Source organism: Rhipicephalus microplus, chromosome 8 (genome assembly GCF_043290135.1).
Source record: "Rhipicephalus microplus isolate Deutch F79 chromosome 8, USDA_Rmic, whole genome shotgun sequence".
Classification (NCBI taxonomy): domain Eukaryota; kingdom Metazoa; phylum Arthropoda; class Arachnida; order Ixodida; family Ixodidae; genus Rhipicephalus; species Rhipicephalus microplus.
The window spans coordinates 38130013-38152937 of NC_134707.1; the positions used below are offsets into that span (position 1 = coordinate 38130013).

General features: G+C 44.7%; 1 protein-coding gene across 1 annotated transcript; it reads left to right on the forward strand.

Moving 5' to 3' along the window:
• Positions 1–8535: 8535 nt before the first annotated feature.
• LOC142768241 (uncharacterized) lies at positions 8536–10635 on the forward strand. The gene is made up of 2 exons (XM_075870193.1): positions 8536–8733; positions 10415–10635. The coding sequence occupies exons 1-2, from the start codon at positions 8586–8588 to the stop codon at positions 10633–10635; spliced, it is 369 nt and encodes a 122-aa protein (XP_075726308.1). The 5' UTR covers positions 8536–8585.
• Positions 10636–22925: the final 12290 nt, after the last annotated feature.

The window sequence follows — 22925 nt, forward strand, 5'->3', positions numbered from 1 at the left end:
TGTCCAACAAACCATTCCTGCGTGGATCGTCAACGCCCGGCAGCGCGACCCACCCATCTTTTGTGGTCTTCCACGCGACGACGTCGAGGTATGACTAAAAGAATACGACATGACCAGTGCTTATAACTAATGGGATGAGCCTCAAAAACCTCGTCACGTCGCCTTCTATCTGTCCGATGTTGCGAAAACATGGTTTTTTAACCACGAGAGCAGCTTCCCGGATTGGCCTGCTTTTGCTCAACAAGTCCGTAGGATTTTTGGAAAACCGAACATACATTCCGAAGTGTCGAAACGAAAGCTCGATGGGCGTGCCCAACTTCCCGGGGAGACGTACACTTCGTACATTGAAGACGTCCTTGCCCTTCGCCACCACGTGAACTCGGCGATGACAGAAGCTGATCGTGTTCGCCACATCATCAAAAGGATAGGCCATGTCGCGTTTAACGCTCTGGCTGTTAAAAACCCCACCACCGTTGAGGACGTCATCACGACATGTCAGCATCTTGATGAACTGCAAGCCATTAGATTGCACCCAAACTACCAAGACGCCAGTGACAGCCGGCCTTCCTCGGATGCGGATTTGCGCGTGCTGATTCACACTCTGATTCGCGAGGAACTTCAAGCGCAAGGGTTGTCATGTGCACCCGCCCCTCGGCCTCACTCTCAATCTGCTGGTCTGCGCGACATCATCAAAGAGGAGCTCTCATCTATTGCTGGCGCTCTCCCATCAAACACTACGGCGTCACCAACACCACCCACGACGTATGCACGAGTCACTGCCATGCCACCTGCCTTGCTTCAGCCCGCGCATCCTGTTCCTGCGCTGTCCAACGTAGCAGCATTTGGACCACACTCGCCTGTCCCAGCGCCAGTACCAGCGCCTGTGACAGCTCCAGCACACTACGCCGTCTGGTGCTCACCTCGCCGACGATGTAACTATTGTGGTATTCGGGGCCGTATTTCACGATTTTGCCGCAAGCGCCAACAGGACGAACGCCGTAGCTACGATGTTTACGAAAGGGATTCGGAGCCATCCCCGAACCAGTACCAGCGAGGCCATACGACACGTTCCTTCTCTCCGACTTCTCCACTTGCCGCACCTCGCCCTTGCTATCCCGGACGCCGCCGGTCCCCTTCACCTCTACGACGCTCAACATCTCCTCTGAGACAGGCTGTACCTACTTCTGACTACCACTCGGAAAAAAAGCTGGTGCAGTTTTTGGAGGGAAAGCTGCATCGCTCGAACAAACACCAAGACCTCCAGACGGCCCAGCCAACTTGTTATTAGTGTATGCGGAAGGGGTAGCAGTTCAGGCATTGGCGGACACTGGGGCTGCTATTTCTGTAATTCATGCGGATTTGTGTACTCGTCTACGTAAGGTTACCACACCTTATACTGGCACTCTCTTATGTAGCGCAAATGACTCGCAGATACGGCCATCAGCACAGTGTACCGTTAGAGTTTTCATTGATAGGATCCGGCATCATATTGAGTTTGCCGTGCTGCGTTCTTGTGCTTTATTGCTTAGTTTAGGATGGGAATTTCTATCTGATGCTGCTGCTTCCATCTCTTGTCGACAACGACTCATACATATGCGAGATATGGATGATATTTCCCCGAAATTATCACAGGACCGGCTTCGAACAGCCAATGACTTCCTTGTTCCACCTAACCATGAGCACGTTATCACTGTTATGTCTGACTCCATTGACCACGGTGACGTCCTAGTCAGTCCATCAGCCCGTTGTCTATCCAAAGGGATTGCACTTTCATCGAGTCTTGTCCGCTTCTCCAACGTCACCGCATTTCTCGCAGTGCTGAATATCACCAATGAGCCGATTATGCTGACCAAGGGCACTGTTGTAGTTTCCAGCGTGGACACACAACCTATCTCTGTAGTGGCTTCGGATACCAGTCTGGTGAAATCACGTTCAATACCAACAGATGCTCCACCTATTACGGCTCTTGTCAATGCTCTCAGCACGGATCTCACTGCCCCGCAAGGGGACGAACTACTGGCGTTGTTGTCTAAGCATAAATTTTCTTTCGACGTACATTCCACTGATCTAAGCCAGACTTCTGCGGTGGCTCATCACATACACACCGACGGAACTTCTATTGTCCGTCGTCGACCATACCGTGTTTCTTCCAGCGAACGCGAGATCATTGACAAGCACGTTGCTGATATGCTCAAGCAAAACGTCATCCGCCCCTCCTCAAGCCCTTGGTCATCACCTGTCGTTCTCGTAAGAAAAAAAGACGTTCGGTGCGATTCTGCGTTTACTACCACGCATTGAACAAAGTAACCAGAAAAGACGTATATCCCTTGCCTCGCATTGATGATGCCTTAGATTCCTTACAAGGAGCGGAATATTTTTCGAGCCTTGACCTGCGCTCCGGTTATTGGCAAATTCCAATGCACGAGGATGACAAAGAAAAAACGGCCTTTGCCACACCCGACGAACTTTACGAATTTAACGTCATGCCTTTCGGCCTCTGCAATGCGCCAGCAACGTTTGAACGACTGATAGACACGGTATTGCGGGGCCTTAAGGGGAAAACATGCTTATGGTACCTTGACGACATCGTCATATTTTCTTCAACATTCGAACAGCACTTGCAGCGCCTAGATTAAGTTCTGACGTGTCTCGCAGCTGCTGGCCTTCAGCTCCACACAAAGAAGTGCCATTTTGCTAGCAAAAGTATTAAAGTACTCGGACATCTAGTCAGCAAAGATGGCATCCGGCCTGATCCCGTCAAGATTACCACCGTTCTTCACTTCCCGGTGCCTCAACGCATCAAAGAGCTCCGAAGCTTTCTTGGCCTTGCGTCGTACTTCCGGCGCTTTAGTCGAGACTTCGCCGCCATTGCTGCGCCACTTCACCAACTCCTTTCTTCGGGAGCGTCATACGTATGGTCGGACGAATGCCAAATGACATTTGACACCTTGAAACGTGCCCTCACGTCTGAGCCAGTGTTTTGTCATTTCGATAACGCCGCACCCACTCTCCTCCATATTGATGCCAGCGGACACGGACTCGGCGCTGTACTTCTGCAACGAACAGAGCGTTATGACGAACGTGTGATCGCATACGCAAGTCGCACCCTCACAGCAGCGGAGAAAAACTACACCATCACCAAGCAGGAGTGTCTCGCCGTTGTCTTGGCCATCTAGAAGTTTTGACCATATCTTCACGGCCGCCACTTTACCGTCGTCACAGACCACCACGCTTTGTGCTGGCTATCGACGTTGAAGAATTTGTCTGGACGTCTCGGTCGCTGGATACTTCGTCTCCAAGAATACGAGTTTGACGTTATCTAGAAATCCGGCAAGAAACACAACGATGCCGATGCTCTTAGCCACTGTCCTTTACAATCCTCATCAGGCACCCCTGGTTTGTCGCCAACTGTGAGTGAACCCATTAAAGCATCTCCATCAGTTCATTCACTCACCGCTGTCGATTTGCTTTCTACCTTCAACAACGAGACGTTTGCGTCCCACCAACACAGCGACACTTACTGTCGCTCTATAATGCAGCGCCTTCAAGGCTCCTCTCGTCGTCCCAACGCTCGCGCCCATCGACAGCTGCGGAACTTCAAGACCTAAAACTCAATCCTTTACCGCTTTCTCTTCCACCCCGAAGGACAGCGCTGGGTTCCTGTTGCTCCTCGTTCTCTAAGGGTGCAGATTTTGGAGGCGTTTGACGATGACCCCAAGGCTGGTCATCTCGGTTTTCAAAAAACCTATGAACGCATCCGCAGTCGTTTTGCCTGGCCTGGCTTTCCAACTGCGTAGCGCGATATGTTGCGTCATGCTCGCTATGCCAACGCCACAAGCGACCCATTTCCTCCCCGGCCGGTCTTCTACAACCTCTTCCGTGTCCTGACACTCCCTTCGATGTCATTGGCATTGACCTCTACGGACCGCTACCAATATCAGCTAGCGGCAAGCGCAGGATTGTCACAGCAGTTGACCACTTAACAAGGTACGCCGAAGCAGTTGCACTTCCTTCAGAAGAAGCAGAGGACATTGCCACATTTTTTCTGGAGGATTTTTTTCTAAGACATGGTGCACCACACATCTTATTGAGAGATCGTGGCAAGGCGTTTCTCTCGAAACTACTCGAACAAGTCCTCCACGCATGTAATAGGATTCATAAGACGACATCCAGCTACCATCCCCAGACTAACGGTCTCACAGAGCGCTTCCATCGAACTTTGACCAACATGATATCTATGTATATCAACGCCTACCACACCAACTGGGATACCATCCTGCCATTCGTGACTTTTGCGTACAATACCGCTACGCAGCGCACCATGGGCTATTCCCCATTCTTTCTCGTCTATGGCCGTCAACCAACATCTCCGCTCGACATCTCCTTTTTGACGTCCCTGTGAACTCGTCGTGGTCATCGAGGGAACACTTAATCTCTCGCCTGGTCGATTGTTGCCGACGTGCCCACCTCAATGCACAGGCAAGCCAACAAGAGCGGAAGACTCGCTACGATGGCGTCCACCGCGTAGTTCACTTCTATACTGGTGACGAAGTACTGTTGGGGACCCCAACGCGGGTTCCCAGCCTGTGTGATAAGTCTCACTTACGTGTCATCGGCCCCTACGCTATAGTCGAGCAGACGTCTCCTGTTAACTATCGAGTAACCCCTGTTGTCATGTTTTCCGACGGCCGTTTTCGTGGCACGGAGGTTGTTCACGTGTCGCGCTTAAAACCATTCGTGCGCCGTACACCACCGTCATAAACAGCGGCCTAATTGGCCGCTTTCGCGCGAGAGGGAAATTAGTGTAAGCACAATATTGACAACGTTTGACCTTCATCTTCTTCATCTGTATATAATCATCATCACGAAAAACGTCGGCTTCGGTCGAAGGGTTGATCAGGCAATCATTAGGCCATTAAACGGCGTCGAGACTCCAGCGCTGCTAGTGTCTTACAACATATATATATATATATATATATATATATATATATATATATATATATATATATATATATATATATATATATATATATATGTGATTGATTGATTGATTGATTTGTGGGGTTTAACGTCCCAAAACCACCATATGATTATGAGAGACGCCGACCACCTGGGGTTCTTTAACGTGCACCCAAATCTGAGTACACGGGCCTACAACATTTCCGCCTCCATCGGAATATATATATATATATATATATATGCCATTGCGAACTGCATTCACGACCGACGCAGCTTCTAGAGGACCAGAGAAACAATTGACATTTTTTGGGAAGTCCCTGAGCTGCAGCGGTTCATAAACTGAAAAACAATACAAAGCAAAAAAGTATTCTCCGAAGCTATCGTGTCTGTGCTTATCAAGGCTAGGTTTGGAATGCTGCAGAGTATAAGGCGCCCTGTATCTACCATCAAGATTGTCGACTCGTTGCTGGGAGCGCAGATAGCACGCCATGTTCAAATTGACGCACCCTTTCCCTTTTCAAGCAAGGCCATTTAAGAAGTGGTGCCATCTTGTTTCAATTTAAATCACTTCTTCAGAGCCTGGTAGGGCCTCGAAGACAACCAGTATCCGGATTGTTGATCTCGAAGTACATGCTTTACACTTATTCATTGAAGGTTTGCATTACGTGTGGCGACAGTCGCGTTTTTTTATAGTCGTGGTCGTAGATGAGCTTGCGTAATGAGCGGGCTTGCTCATTTTCATGGTACAGTTGTTACTGGCCTGATTTATGTTCCCGAGTTTTTATTCACTGGATATCCGTCTTCGCGCTGACGTAAAAAAGTCATTGTAGTTAAGGTTGGACGACAAGTGGGGCTTCATACTTGAAAAGAGGACAGTTGACATAGGACACTCTATGAGTCACAAGCTTATTTTTCGAAGAAATTGTCGATGGCTTTCACAGGACTAAAGGGTTTTTAGGCAGCTGTATAGGATATGCGTTAAGACGAAGAAGAGGAAGAAGAACAGTAACACAGGCGAGTGTTCTTAGACCTGCAGTTGCTCAGCGTTCATAATGGTTCACACCAGCACCGAAGAAGAAGATTCCAGGGAAGACGGTAAGTTGAGAAACCAGTTTGTAGTGTTTATGCGAGCTAGGCGCCAATACACGGGTATATATAGATTTATTTTGTATCGTGTGGCGGACGCGCCGCACGGAGAACACAAGGCACGACGCTGAAGCGCTGGCCGACAAAGAGTACTCAGCAGACGGTAGCCTAGCAGGAACTGCTTTTTATATACGCAATCATCACTATATATACATATCTACGACGCCTCTAGGGGCAAGCCAACCAGCTTCAAAACAGGGACCGAAACCACAATAAGTATGATGATTCACTCCAGCAGTTTTTAATGAACAAGGGAACACTCATTAGTATTGCTGTAGATGGCTCTTCGCATTGTGAATTTTAGTATGCCGTACCTACTCAGGCTAAGAGAGGCACTGTATGAGTGAGTTTTGGATAATTTTAACCACCTGGGTTTGGCTAATGTGCACTGAAATTGAACAGTTCTTGCGCCTATCCCTAAGACTTCGTCTCTGTCGAAATCCAAACGCCGAAATCTCGATCGAAGCCGCCCGGATCAGCAGCAGAGTGGCGTATTACTAGGTAACAAGAGCGCCGGAATTTTGTAGAGAAACAGCCCTAGGCATGGCCGATTCGAAGTATGCAGGTGTGAGTAGTAGAGCGATAGACTCGAAAATCATATTTGACAGCGGATTTCTTATAGACGCTTAGATATTACTGTTCATAGTTACGGCATGACAAAGCAGTTATGTGCGACGAAAATTGAAGCAGCCCTATCACTCACCTGTGCACTAAATGTCAAGTCGTCTATAGCGTAGCGGGTATGTGCAAAGCTGCTCTCAGCCTAGCATAGCCATTCATAGCTCAGTATGAGAGGATGTATGAAAGGGAAGGGTGGAAGAAGCAACGTAAACAGGGCCAGGGGCATGCGATAGCCATGCATAGTGTACTAAAGCAATTGGTGAAAAAGGGAAGCGAGGAGGAAGGAAAGCAGAAGGGGTCAGGGTAAAAGTTGTCATATCCATGCACAGTGTACTATAGCAAGTGGTGGGAAAAGGAAGCGAGGGTGACGAGCAAGGATTTGAAGGTGAGATGGATGAAAATGAGGAGCTAGGGTATAACACAGTTGATGGTAGGTGACTAGTGGAGGAACGTGATGAGTAGCATAGAGAGTTGGGTGAGTTGGTAAGGCTGTAGCGGCGCAACACAGACACGAAATGCAGGCGTCGAAGACGACACCTGCGCTTGTCTTCGTGTCCTGGAGCTGAAGGTGGAGAGAGATGAAGCATGGTGCAGGAGGGGTTGAGCGGAGATGAAGAGAAGAGGTGTTGTGGTTGGCTGGAGTCGGGCGTGGGAGGAGGTCATGTGTTGGAGCACCGAGTGTAGATGGGGCGACGTTGGTGATGACGTTTTAGCTATGCTTGACATCGCACTCCATCATTGAGGCTTCCGCTGAGCACCACTGTCCCTTTGTGTTTACAAATTTTCGCCTGTTAGGACCATTCATTATATTTGTTTGGCATGAATCAGATTTGCTGATCGTCGGGAACACGTTAAAGTCGAGAGTTCGGCGAATATCATGAGGATCCATTACAATTCGCTAAGTTGACCAGTGTCCTAATTTCAAATGGCTTGAGGCGGAAAACGCTTGCTAAGCGAGGAAACACAAGAAAAGAGAATGCGGATGGCGACAGTACCTTGAAGCTTCGGGACCAGTCAAGAGGACGTCAGAAATCTGTCTGACATCATAGAATAGGTAAAAATGAAATTCGTACTGTGTTCAAAGGTATCAAAAGACATAAAACGAGTTTCGAAAAATTTCGTTGAGCCAATGTGCTCAAATTACAAAAAAAGAGAAAACATTGGAATCCAAGACGTCAGGACCGGCAATTTCGAATGTCGATATGCTTTTGTCATTTACAAATCTAAAGTAGTGAAACTACTGACACTAATGTTAAAATTTATCAGGGTAATTTGAGTCATTCTTCCTTTTTAGTATTCATTTCAGATGAAACAGATTCACTAATTTATCGCCACATTTGTTTTTTACAAACATTTTATAGATATTAGTAAAACTAAAGTGGTTAGAAAAGAAATTAAAAAAAAAGAGAGAAGCAACCTTACTAAATGGAAGGCTTCCTGGTTCCTGTGGGTGGATACCATCGTCCAGGGCGTCATTGGCAACTGCGCATCGGAGGTAGTAGTCAGAGGCCGGAAATCCACCCTGTTCACGATGATAAAGCGCATGAACCATTCCCTAGCTCATAAATGATGAGATGGCCCGAGGGTTTTATTTTCGCAGTAATGGTTGCCTCGGCCCCAACCAAAATCCTAATATGGCGGCAGATGACAGGATAGTATAATAGAAAAGGTGAATTGGTTTTCAAGTCTATTTCGGAGAGTCGCGTCTCCCACGACCTATTTACGGGTCTTTAATTAAAAAAAAGAGTGTGACTCACAGATCGCGTCGCAAAAAAGAATAACGATAATAGCGTGATATTTCAAGCGTGACATTTCTTGGCCGACCAGATCAGAACCATGGCTTCCAAGAGAGGCTCATCATGTCCGTCGCCCTTTTTACGGCCGTTTCGCTGATCAGCGCCACCGTGATGGCGCTAGTGCAGCTGCTGCAGCTCGAGGAGTACAAGCCCGGAGCGGAGGGTGGAACGAACGAAACCACGGACGTCTCCGACTGGACTCTGGTGGCTGGTACGTGCGCACAGCCTTGCTGCGAATCATTGTATCCTGACCAAAAGCGGTCACCTGCATGTTCTGCCTCGGATGCTTTTCAGGGGCGCAGCTCTTTAGGGTCGAGCCATGTCGCCTGTCTGTCGGCGTGACATGCTATGGATATCCATATACATATGGATATTTATTATAAAATCCATATCATTGCTGAGATCCGTATGGAATTTCATATGGCTGTCCACATTAGTATGGGTATTTACATAATCATCCATATGTTATCCGTATGGATTCATATGAATGATATGCCATATGATTCATTTGTATAGCCGTATGAGATTTTATATCAATATGAATATCCATATGGACATCTCAACACCATATGCGTGCAGTGCTTAACACCAAATGCGCGCAGTGATGAATAAACAACTTTGTATATACTGTACACACGTGTTGTCACGTCTTTGCATGATTGAAGGGGCAATTTACAGAGGGTTTTAATGATTCAATTCATCAATCACTCCGTGCATATGCTGCGATTTCTTTCTGTAGTGATATGCATCGAGAAGAAATGGGGAAATGCGCAAATACTTGTTTTTAGCACAGAGCCACAAAGGAGCCCATACGGGGGCTCCAGACCGGCACGCGCCCTCTTCGACACAATGTCTCACGAGGACTTCGTTCATCCCTGGCTGCTGTTGTGGCAGCAGCCTCTTCCCCTGTGGCGGCGGGGATGCTCTGAGTGCTCTCACCTTTCACCCCTTTATCATTCTACTTTTCTATATTCCCTTTTCTTCCCATCAGGGCACTTCTCCCTATACTCTCCCTCTACCACTGCAGAGATTTGGTGTCTTCTATTCCCTTCTATCCCCAACCACAACCAGACGCTTTCTTTCTGAGAAATCGATACAGATTTTTCAGATACGAAGCTTCTTGAATGTGAAAAGTCTGTTACAATCAGACTTTTCTTTGCAGGCTAGTTGGTTCGTATCAATGAAGTGAGTATGTGGCGCAAGTACGTTTGAGGCAAGCAGAAAAAAAAATAGGAAAAGAGTGGAGATTACACCATGTTTATTTCCTCAGAACAACAAGCCAATACATATGTGCACACACAGCACATGCGCTGCCAGTGCGTGCGAACCATGTAAAGCAAGGAAAAAACGGAGATACGTGTGCATAAAGCATAGTTCAAAGAAGATTGCACTCAGTTTTATAAATACGAGTGGGTTCCGCGCATGCCTTATAATAGCCATATAAGTTCACACTCGAGATTCCGGCGTTCAGTAGGTCCTATGGCAATACGCAGGATTTCATGAATGTAAACGACACATTAAATGGCAAGTTAACAGGCATTCAAAATAATATGAAGATGACCAGTAAATGTGTGTTGGTGAAATAGACGAACGCCTAAGATTTTGCTCACATTACAAAGTGATGTGTATTATCATCGTTACTATGCATGCTATTTTGCTTGGTTCGATTTGGAATAAAAAGTGGAATAGGCTGCAGGAAACATTACGTACCTCGGAATTTTTAAGCAACACTGCCATAATATTGCTTTAGTAGATGCGTTTGGGGAACTTTCGTTATCGCAGCATCAATTGCGAGGTGCTTTGTGCAGACGTTTCGTGTTGGAGCGACATTGCCTCAGTAACTATTGTGAAGTGTTTGAAGTGGTGATGATAGAGCAATACATCCTTTGCAGCTGCGTCTCCATGGCGACCCGTGCACTACGACCTGCTGCTGCGCCCTTCCATCAAGAACAACACCTACGAGGGATACGTGAACGCAGTCTTTGAAATCCAGCACAACGCAAGACAGGCGAGTGCGAGCTCCATAAACAGCTCCACCCCCTATCCTTATATATCCAAGTGCAACATTCGGTGGGCGAAGGTCCGCAATGTGAAGCAGGCTTTCGGAAAATGAATACTGGTATCCACTCGTTGGTAGGACAGAGCTGCAAAGATATATACACCGATTTCTTACGCTGTGTACCTATAAAAAATTACGATTTATGATTTGCGAGAAATATGACCCAAGAAAGAAGCACGTGAACTCCGCTTTCATACCAGCATTCTCTTCACATTTCAGCGTCTAGCGCAAGACAAGGACCGCGTGGTAGCTGATGAGGGCTCGTGCCTGTACTTGCCGATTTTCGACCGGTCCTTGCCTAGCGTTGTGCGCTAGGTGCAGAAATGAAATACAAATATTCCTGAAATTGTGTGATTTTATATTGCGCTCTGTTTCTTTGTGACGCCTTGAGGAACAAAGGAGTGCTAACGAGTTTCTTTAAACATTGTCACATGCGTGGCTATGTCAGGGCTTACTTGAGAGAGTCGCACATACTATTTTTTTAATTGCAGTGTAGAACGCATACACGAGCGCGAGGTTCTCCTTTAGGAGAAGGGGAGTTTTACGCAGGGCCCCCTATTGCAAGCCTATGCTAGGGCAAAATGGCTTTTTAGTTGAAGAAAGGGCGGTCCTAGCTCAGAAATGAAGCGAAGTGCCAATACTATGTTGCTTTAAGGTCCCCAAACCATGACCTCATTTTGGGAGACGCTGTAGTGGAGGGCTTCGCAAATTTTGATCACCTGGGGTTCTATAACGTGCACCCAAATCTAAGTACACGGGCCTGAACAAAATTTCAGCCACTGCAGCCAGGATTTGATTCCGCGGGTGAGCAGTGTAGTGCCATAACCACTGCGGTGGGGCAATCGCCGACACCTATTCGAAAGAATCAGTGTACACAAGACAGGCCTTTGTCCTGGCCAATAGACGTTGTACATCTCAATAGATGTGAGTCACTGTTCGCTGGATGTCCTTACTTAAGCCCATAAGAATAGCCCACGTGTGTCCCTCTGCACGAAAGAAGGGAAGCCATTGCACGGAAATGTCTGCTTGCTCTATAGTAGGTTTGCTCATCAGGGAGGGCAATGCTACATTGCAGCCCTACACCCCTCTGTTGGTCTAAGGCGGTAGATCAAAAAAACAGACAGAAAATGAAGCAAGAACGTACTTTTCACAATGACCCCCTTGGCGTTCCTGAAGCAAGAGTGTTGGAGCACACTTTAAGGCTGAAACTATAGAAAAACGAAAGAAAGCACAGCCACGAAAAGCAAACATGTAAAACAAGTGCGCATAGATGGCTGCTTGAAACAAGGCAATTTAACACATTAGCTGTCATATTTACACGAATCTTGCATTGTTGCACTGAAAGTGAATGCGTTAGAGCGCAAAGTATAGGCAGGTCGTCCTGAAAAAAAAAATCCAGATCATCAGTACTATTGCTCTATGTACATACATTCGTCATCAAATGAAACCAGAACAGCGACAAGCATTCGTCATGGTAGATTGCGAGTCGTCTAGTTATCTCCATGGACAAGCACGCACATGCACAGCGCTGTCAAACCAGATGCACGTCTCTATTATTGGTGATCACGGGGCACGCGATACCGTTTAAAATGCTCGTGGCTGTTAGGGTTTCATTTGACGCCGAGAGTACTGTCTCAACGGAAATATATTAGTGCAAGTAAACGGTGTGCCTTAGCTGCAAAATTGCCACACGTGGCGCTCTTGCTCACAAGCACGCCGATTCCACGTTTGCCAAGAACATTGTAATTTTTTGTTTACTCAATATAGGGGTGGCTGAAAGACGACGGAAAACGTGCTGTTGGTCCATTCGAAAGCCCACGTTTTCAAGAAACGCTCGTTCATTGCTTATCGGCAGCTGTTGCCATGTAACGCGATATCAGTATTCTTCCTTTTTTGCTGAAGTTGCGAGTAGCCATATCTTTATCACAGTTACCAAGATAAAGCTGCTTGTACGAATGCGTTCCGCCGGCCACCCCTGCTTTGGAAAATGGAATGCTCTTCGCACTCTGGATACCGGCGTGCTGGGGAAAAATATAGCAGGACATGTCGCACTCTTGCCGTTCCGGCAACTGGTCACTTCGGCCATTCTAAACGTCTTCGTGTTTCACTATAATACGCCTTTGGCATGTGCACAAGAAAAACAATGGACTGGAGGTTTCTTTTTAAGAACGTCTACAAATTTCTCGCGGAAGCTTTCAGATCGTAATGTCCGAGAAGCCTATGAGATAATGCAACAACTGTGACATACAAGGGACTCGTTTGAAGCGTTGACAAACAGCAGTCGCTTGCTTTGGTCCTCCGACTGCGTGGTTCTCACGTACTTTACAGCTTTGGCACAACTTCTGTGGGACAAAAAGGTATACTTATAAGTACTCCACATTGGCAGACAACCTTACCTTTTTGAGTGTAATTGATGTGACGTATAATCTTCACTGTCTTTCATACGACCTTCTGTCCTGCAAGTTGTGGGTTCAGTCCTGGCCACAGAGGTCGCACTAGGATGAAGACGAAATGGTAGATTACCGTGTTTTATGCGATGTCACTTTACGTCAAAACACTTGGTGTTCAAAATTTCGGCACCTCTTCAACACAATGCCTCATAGTGACAGCGCACATTTGAAACCTAAAGTCTTAAATCACGTTTCATTATTATTGTTTTTTATCATGGTAGTCCAATATTTAGTACGGTATTGTAAAGCTGACCCGCCACGGCATTTCGATGGAAGCGAAAATGTTGAGGCCCGTGTGATTAGATTTAAATGCACGTGAAAGAACCCCAGATTGTCGCAATTTCCGGAGCTCTCCTCTACGGCGACTCTCATGATGAAATTGTGGTTTTGGAACAATAAGCCCCCTGAGTTGTTAATAATAATAATAATAATAATAATAATAATAATAATAATAATAATAATAATAATAATAATAATAATAATAATAATAATAATAATAATAATAATAATAATAATAATAATAATAATAATAATAATAATAATAATAATTTATTTATTTATTTATTCATTTTACCTGCAGCGCCAACAAGGCAATACAGCAGGTGGGTATATGCAAATACATGAATACGATTCATCATATGGGAAAAAAAGGAAAAAGAGAACTGACATGAGTGTAAGTGGTACAAATCTGTACAATAGCGCGTCAAATGTACAAGCAGTGCCACAATGAAAAATTTACATGTGCGACAAAAACGTGTGAAACAGAGCATCAGATGTACAATTAACAATATTACCTGGTAGTTTATTCCAGGCCTCAATGGAATGGGGAAAGAAAGAACCCTTGTACACATCAGTACGGCAATCAATTTCACGAGTTTTCCATTCATGGTCGCGTCGCTTAGATACAAAGTGCGGGGTTAGTAAGAAAATTTTAGGATCAAGACCAGTCTTATTGAAATAAATACGATATAGTAGTTCAAGTTTGTGATGAAACCGACGTTTACTTAGTGTTTCCCTGCCCAACTCTGATTTAAGTAATGTAATGCTAGTGCGAAAACTATAATTTTTAGTTACAAATTGGGCGGCGCGGTTCTGGAAGCGTTCTAGCAGTGTACATAAATTTTCAAATTGTGGGTCCCACATGGCGCAGGCGTACTCCGTAATGGATCTTACGTTGGTGAAATATAAAAGTTCTTTAACTTTTGGAGGAGCATCACTGAAGTTGCGTTTTAGAAAGTTGAGCATGCGGGAAGCAGAAAAGGACACGTGTTCAATCTGACGTTTCCAGGTTAGGTTAGATGAAAAATATACGCCGAGGTATTTATAATCTAGCACTGTATCAAGATGCGTACTTCCCAAAGTGTATTTTGATAAAACAGGGCTGCGACTGCGTGTGAAGGAGACGTGCTTACAATTCGCAATATTCAAAGTCATTTTCCATTTTGCACACCACGTTTGGATAATGTCGAGATCGCTTTGAAGATAGTCCATGTCGAGTGGGCTTTTGATACTGCGATAAACAACGCAGTCGTCTGCGTAAAGGCGTACTTTGCAGGACAAATTACTTACAATATCATTAATATATACAAGGAAAAGCAGGGGCCCTAAAACAGACCCCTGCGGAACACCAGAACTAACATTCACAGCACCTGATTTACAGCAGTTTATCAGGACACATTGGGTACGATTATGCAAATAACCTGTTATCCACTGGACAACATCATAATGTAGGCCAAGAAAAGACAACTTATGGAGCAGCAACGAGTGCGGGACAGAATCAAATGCTTTTTTAAAATCCAAAAATACACAGTCAGTCTGTTCTTTTACGTCAAATGATGAGAAGAGACCATAGCTAAATTCTATTAATTGCGTTGTACAGGAAAAATCTGCCCGAAAGCAGTGTTGGCAGTGAGTAAAATATCTATTAGACTCCAGATGTTTTATTATGGCGCTATATATTATATGCTCTAGGATTTTACTACAGACACTTGTGAGGGATATGGGCCTATAGTTTTCAGGATTGCTTTTCGGGCCACTTTTGTGAATGGGCGCAACGTTAGCGATTTTCCAATCCTCAGGCAGGTCACCAGAAGCGATCGACTTGGAGAACAGAGTAACGAGAAAGTGGGCAATAGTCTCACGGCAGGCAGGAAGGACGTAATTGGGTATGCCGTCAGGTCCGCCTGAAGAATTAACTTTAACATTCTGGAGTAGTATGAGTAAACCATTATAGGTCACAGTGACGGGATCCATTTGTTCCTTTATTTATTCTGAGACACTCGGAGCATTTTCACAATACGTTGGAGAGAAAACAGACTAAAGTAATGATTGAAACAATTAGCCTTTTCATGGTCCTCAGAGACAGTTGTGCCGTTAACGTGAAGACAGGGTATCCCTGTATGTTCCTTGCGCTGGGATTTCAAAAATTTCCACATTTCTTTGGGATTTTCCTTTAACTTAGTTCCCAAAGAGCAGAAATATTTGTCTTTAGCAATTTTGTTCCGTATTTTTATGTCTTTGCCGAGGAGCCTTACGGCATCCATTACGCTCTGGTCTTTCTTTTTTCTATACGTTTGCAAAAGACGGCGCCTTTTGTTGATAAGTAGACGTACGTCACGGGACACCCACGGCTTGTCGGCACGCCTTTTGCGGTATATTAGTTTGCTAGGAACACATTTTGCTATTAATTGCAGTAGTTTTTCTTGAAAGCTTCCCATAGAGTGTTGCAATTAGAGCATCGACTCATATCGTTTAACTCTGGTAAAAATGATGCAAGTTCCCTGGATAAGGAGACATAATCTCCTTTATTATAAAAGAAAACCTTACGTGGGTTATTGTGCATAGTTTTGAATCTAATTGGTGGTAAATAGGCAACGACGCAGTCATGATCACTAATTACAGAGACAACGACAGTATCTCGGACAAGTGAGGGCCTATTTGCGAAGAGCAAATTTAAAACGGAGCCGCGGTCTTTTCCTTTCCTGGTAGGTTCGGTTACAAAGTGAAAAAGATTGTTTGCTTGTATCAAATCGTAGAAACTGGCAGACAGCACACACGAGTCGGTGGGAATGCATTTTTTATCCAACCACTGAACGTCCGGCCTGTTAAAATCACCTCCAAGTATGTAATCGTGGTTCAATGTTGACACAAAGTCTGATAAAGACCTGAAGGCTTCCGGATCAGCGCATGCTGGTGAACGATAATATGACCCGACAGTGGTGACTCGACCGCCGTTTAAGTGAACGTTACACCATACCGATTCTGCGCAGCTCAACGATACGGTTAGTGAAGTAGATTGTAAGCTGGCATCGACAAGCAGAAAAACACCTCCCCCTTGGGTATTTCTGTCACTACGATATACGACAAAGCCATGCGGAAAAACTTCAGCGTCCCGGACCGAACTATGAAGCCAAGACTCTGTGCCAATGATAATGTGGGGTTTGGCTGTTGAAGTGAGCGTAGCTAATTCGTCAACTTTGTTTTTTATACTACGGCAGTTTACTACGAGGATAGTAAACTCTGGAATATGTAATGCTGTCTGAGCAGAGTTACGACCGCATGCACCATGTTGCGGAGACAACTGCGTCTCGCTTAGCTATCTTTTTGTTTCGACTACTTGGTCGAGCTCGGAATCGTAGACGAATGTTCTTTTGTTGATAACTAGCTTGTCATGCCTCAGTTTGTACGGTAAATCTAATTGATTGATTTGTGGGGTTTAACGTCCCAAAACCACCATTTGATTATGAGAGACGCCGTAGTGGAGAGCTCCGGAAATTTTGACCACCTGGGGTTCTTTAACGTGCACCCAAATCTGAGCACACGGGCCTACAACATTTCCGCCTCCATCGGAAATGCAGCCGCCACAGCCGGTACGCTAAATCTAACGTACGGGCATGTTGTAGAAGTTTCGTATGTGCTAATCTAACAGCAGGGGTAAGATCATTGCGCATTGCAAAATCAGTCCCTTTTAGCTTAGGCCCACAGGAAAGGATGCGCTCCTTATCTTTGTAGCTAGAAAACATCACAATAATCGGACGGTTCTTACTCTCGCAGAATCGCCCAATTCGATGCGCACGCTCAATACGGTCGGGACTAACGCATTCGCCTAATTGTGTTCGAAAGAAAGAGCGTGCTTTTTCTTCCGAATCAGCCCAGTTTTCGTTTACAGTATCAGTTATTCCATGTACGAATAAATTATTTCTGCGAGTTTGTTATTGGCGACTTCTAGTTGTCCTTTTAGCTGGGCGATGTCTCGGGTTAGGGAACCAGCAAGATTGTTTTCCGAAGATGCACTAGGCATAGTTTGTTTCAACGAGTTAACGTCGCTCTCAACCAATATTATTAATAATAATAATGTATCGTCTTACGTCGTTTTACGCCACTCCTGTTTTTCCTCCAGATCATGCTGGACTGCTCCAAGAAGCTGGAAATTGTTTCGACGATTTTGAGGTGGAAGTCGTTTCCGGTTCGCGTCACGCGTGTTCTCCGAGACGGCAGCAAGGTTGTCATCGAAACGACACACCTCCTTAGGCAGGGACGCACGTAAGCGCTTTTTTAATATTTTTATTTTTGCAGGTAATCAGCAACTTACCAAAATTCACACATGTTTCTGGATAGCGAGGGTGAAAGAGCTGACGGCAGTGTTCCAAAAAAGAAAGGGATGGGTGAGTTTGGATAGTATGAAAATTAATCTAAGCCGACCAAACACAGCCTTTCGACCCGGTGTATAATGGGGAATCGCTCTTGTCTTCGAGTTTCGGAGAAGCCAAAGAACCATTTGCTCCACCCAACTCCCATGACGTTAACAGCTCGTGGATTACAACACTGCCTCAGATGTAGTCTTGCTGGCTGTCTTGAGACACAGATGGTGCTGCTAAAGCGTGGTGAATTAAAGCTAAGAGCGGTGTGTACCAGTGTATGTTTTCGTGGCCCAGTTGTCAGTTGACGGGCCATGGGGTCAGATTGTCGCACGCTAGCCTGGAAACGTTGCAGCTTCTGCCCGTACACAGCGTATGAGATGAACGAATGGAAGTTCGGCTAGCCAGCGAGGAATAATTACAACAGAAATTTCATATGATTAGGAGCTTCGAAAACAAAGGTCGTTAGGGCCTACCAGTCGATGTACCGATTCTACACTCATAGGGGGCCTTATGAGGACGTCACATGTTTTACAAACTTGTTACGTTACAGTTACATCAAAGGCGACGTCATCACGAGACGGTGATTTCTCGCATCGCTCGGAGTGGCGCCAGGAACACCAACGGTCAAGTTAGGCGTTTTGATGAGGAATCGAAGGCTTTCGCTTTAAGAAACTTGAAGGTACTCTAGAAGAAGAAATGCTTATTGCATGACGTCGATGTTTAGCTGTCTTTCTATACCGCGTGTTTTCATAGTTTTCATCATTGCCTTTTTGGGAATCTCCTTAAACGAGTTCGTAGCAGGAACTCTGGTGCCACAACAGAACTACGACGAAGCTGTCTTTATGCGAAGCTTGCAAGTTCGGGAAAAATACCACTTAAAATGCGCATATCTTAGGCACCTGTGGCACCAAATGCAGGTACAACCTCACTGTGCAGTTTCAAGGGCGTCTTCGCAAGGACTATGGCCTGGTCCTGAAGCGAGTGGGTGATCAGGTCATCTTGTTCATGTTTCCCCGGTGAGTTTATCTTTTGATGTCTTGTCTACGAGCAAGCACGAGATTCACAAACAAAAAAAATATTCGTGAAAGTTTAATTGTTAATATGTGTTGGTGGGGGTGGGTGTTGCAACAGGTGGGGTAGCCTGGCCTAAACGGCCGGCAATTCCTCCTCCTGAGCATCTTCTGAATAAGAGCTATCTATCATGAAATCTCACACAGCCCAGCGTCTCGGAAGGAAATTAGTCGCTGGGCTCTGACGTAAGTTTCTGGAAGTGGTTTTCATGTTTGTTGAGAGATAATCAAGCACACCCAGGCAATGTCATATACGGTCTGAATTGTTTAAATTTGTGCTGATAACCTTATTACCATCTTATACGCAAAGTAGTGAGTGCAATAGTCAATTTGCCCGAGGAAAGCGCGAGCGCAATAATTGTTGTTCTTAAGTGTAGTGTATTGTATATGATGTAGGTTGTTATATTAGGACGTAAAAATCACTTAAATGCCATTAAGGAGAGCAATTTGTACCTCTTATGCTCTTCGTGACCTAGTGGAGTGTTGAATGCATTTGGTGGTATCTCTAGCAAGTAGAAGTACACCTTGCTAAAAATTCTTCTTTCGTTCATTATAGTTTAGGTGACAGGGGCTAACAGCTTGCAAGATGATTTTGCCTTTTAGAACTAGCACCACGCGGCAGCAACTTTTTTTAGCCACTGCTGTTATTTTATTTCGTGCAGCTGATGTGTGCCTTCATAATAAAAAAAACAGCGCGATAACAACAAGAAAGAGACAGAAGAAACAGGACACAACGCTGGCAGCACACAACATCTCAGTAGGGGCAAAAGGAAAGTTTGTTTTTGAGGCCAAGTACAATGAAGCTCAATTAGAGTAAAAAATGGATCATATCGTATATCGTATTGTACAGAAACAACGAACGTCATTTCTGATATAACCTATTATGAAGTGGTATTTAGAGTCCAGTATTCATAAAATTTAGAAAATATCAGCTTTAACATTGCACGTTTTTTAACATCGGTTATTCAGGCCGAAGTGGAGTATTACAAAACCAGTACAGTAGGCGCACTGAGACACATATTTTGGAGCGCTCATGCACATTCCTAGAATTTCAGGACATCTGTACTTGGCGACATCTCTGGGCGGCGGCAACAGTGTCCTGCCATACCTGAATGAAAAATAGACGTAAAAAGTCATATATATCCAGTTACCAAAAACGACTCCCGGCTTTACGATGTGTGGAGGCGTTGGAACGTTCTGGTACCTTTGGAGAATCGCACAACGAAGCGTGTGTCCTCCCAGGAAAATTGAGCACTGTGCATTAGAAACACATGTGGTGCCATTGTAGTGTGCTAAAGACTCTTGGAAGACTCGCAGTTTATAGTGCAATACTCCATTTTTACCACATCGTTCCAGTGCTCTAGCCTGCGTATAACCGAGATTAGTTTTTGGTAACTAGCTTTTTTGTATCGTATCACTTTTCATGGCCATTTCCTATTCAGTGAAAGTCGTCCACTGCTGTCGTGTACGAAAGATGGCGCTAAGCGTGGTTGCATTCAAATTCTGGCCATGAGTTGTCATGCTTAGTGCCTTAACTACGTCCGCTAAGGGTAAAACTTTTCGCGTTGGTGCTTTAGTCTTATTCTTGATTGCACACAGTCTACCTCTTCGTCAATAAGATTGCCAGTATGTAGGTGTTTTGTCACAAGGTAGGTCTTGCAAGAAGGCGAGGCTGGCTACTGGGCAACATTTAGGACTGTCGAGAAAATGACACTAAAACCAGTTAACATCTTCGTCCTTCTCTTTTTATTCTCCACTCTGACTTTTTGCAAGAGTACTGACACAAACCTTAATTATTTTTGGATTCTTGATTCATATATAAACGCGGATGTTGAGAACCTCTTAAAGAATGTCTTGGTGCTTGGGAATGCAATGAATGTATTTTTAATAGCTTTACTTTAAAAATAGGACATTTTCGTGCTATAAATGGACGGGCTTGCAGTGACGTTTCAACACAAGTCTGGCGTAACGGGAAAACTTCGATTCGCGACATAATAACAGCTGTCAGCTTACTATCAGTCGCACGTGTTTCACGTTAGCGATGAGTAAATGATGGTGTAGAGACACTACGATATAGGCTTCTCATAAAATGCAGAATTCACAAACTTTGTTAACTTGACTTGTCGTTATATTGTTCTTTGTTATGACCTGGCTTGGTGATGAATGCTTGGTGCTTAGTGATGAAAACTTTTAAGTATAAGTGAGACATTTCATACGTGTTGTCTGTCTCCGGTGTGAGAAGAGGCGTTGGAACATTGTGGAACACTGTGTAAACGAGAAATATTTGCTTTGGGGTGTTTCCAAATCGTGTCAGTACTCCTAAAACTTTCCTAAGTACAGCAATTCGTTCTGAAAAAAAAAGACAGAACGAAGACTTCACCTGACATGTTAACACTGTCGGTGCTTTGCCATGGCTGTGCAGCAAACTGGACGCGTTCGTGACCTTTCCGTGCTTCAAAGATCCCGGATGGAAGACGACATTCGACGTGCGCCTGCTGGTCGACGAAAACTTGCATGCGTCTTCCACGGCCAGTATCGAGAGTTCTACGAAGGAATCCAACGGCAGCACTGTTTATGTCTTCCACAGGTACCACATGCGAGATTGTATTTTAGGAAGACTGTTCAGCTGGTGGTGTGGTCAATCGTTTCAATAAGCACTACATTCGAAACAGGTTACGAAAATGGTCAGTTGGCAGTGCGATTTATTTAGGAGAATACTGCGAGTCTGAATGCAAGAATTTGGTGAGAGTTGGGCAGTACAACGGACCAAACAACATACAGGAATTAAAAATAGTATTGAGCAGGTAATACAGCTGTATAAAAGATAGTGTTTAGCAAAAAAGCGTAGATTCACACTGCTAGAAGCATAAAATGCCGATCCTAATCCCAACATGAAGATAATATACATAATGAATGTATTCCACAGGAACTACATAAGAAATGAAGCATACTAGAAAGATGGAATTGCTGGAAGTACAGTCTATGCCTTCCGCAGGTAGCCGGTGCGAGAATACTGGCTACGAAGATAGGATAGCTGGCATTGTGGTTTCTTTTATGGGTATTACACGCGAGGTAAGCTGCTACAGGTACTAGAAGTACTACATGCGAGTTAGTATGTCCGGAAGATAGGCTTAGCCGACGGTGCCATCAATGTGTTACTAGATTATCACGCGACATATATTATCTTGATATTGATTAGCCGGTATTGCGGTCTTTTTGTTTCACATGTACTCTATGTGAGATAACATCGAGATAAGAGTGGATAGTTGTGAGAGATAAGATTGTATTATGTCTTACGATTTTATTAGAGGTACTGGCATGAAATTCTGACTTCACCAGATAATAAGGGCACGGGCCATACATCGCCACGTCCACCCTGTTAACACGCTAACAAACGAGTTGACCTTTGTTCGGGTGCCATTTCAGTTGTACAGCGAGCTTTCTTATGTTCACGGGCACTGCGATTATTAAGCGAATTTGGGCTTCGTATTTTGTTTTTTCTTGCGGAGTCGCTTTCACTGTTTTGCTGGCGCTTTTCGCATTTTCGGGGCCTATTTGAATTTCCGAGCAAACTTGTAGAAATTTTCAATAATCGCTACGTTCACCAATGGCGTGTTTGATTATGACCTTCAGTGATTGAGTGTTGAAGTCAAATTCTGGTGGAATCAGGAAACGACACTACTTATGGACTGGCAAACGTGCATTTAATCTAGGAAACAATGATGAAAAGTAAATGTGTGCTTTTATTCATAATGGAGCGTGTCTTCACTGTACAAAACAGTGAAAGTGATTTCTGAACGAGACTTGATATTTCAATGACTTTTTTATTATCTTGAAAAGGGTTTTAAACAATGCAGTACCTTATTTCACTCTCGCTTCTCTTGTGATGAGTATTTATTTCTCAGTGCAGTAGCATGTAGTGACCGTGAAGCAGATTCATTGCATGAATAATACAAAAAGTAATGACCTAAAGGAATATGTACAGGGTGCCCTAGCTATCTTTTGCCAGAGTATAAAAAATATGCCGACACATGTAATCACGACGCGACCAAATGCATGTTGCTGACCGTTGCCGGGAGTTAGCTCATTTTTTGCGTTAAGAGTATTGCTTATATGGTCTCCTTAATTAATTACCTTATGAAGAAACTAAAACGAAAAGAAAGTTTCAATAAGGAAGTTGTAGA

Coding starts and splice junctions, on each gene's coding strand:
- LOC142768241 (XM_075870193.1), top strand. CDS start 8,586: ATGTCCGTCGCCCTTTTTACGGCCGTTTCGCTGATCAGCGCCACCGTG. Junction 8,734..10,414: donor CGACTGGACTCTGGTGGCTG/GTACGTGCGCAC, acceptor CATCCTTTGCAG/CTGCGTCTCCATGGCGACCC.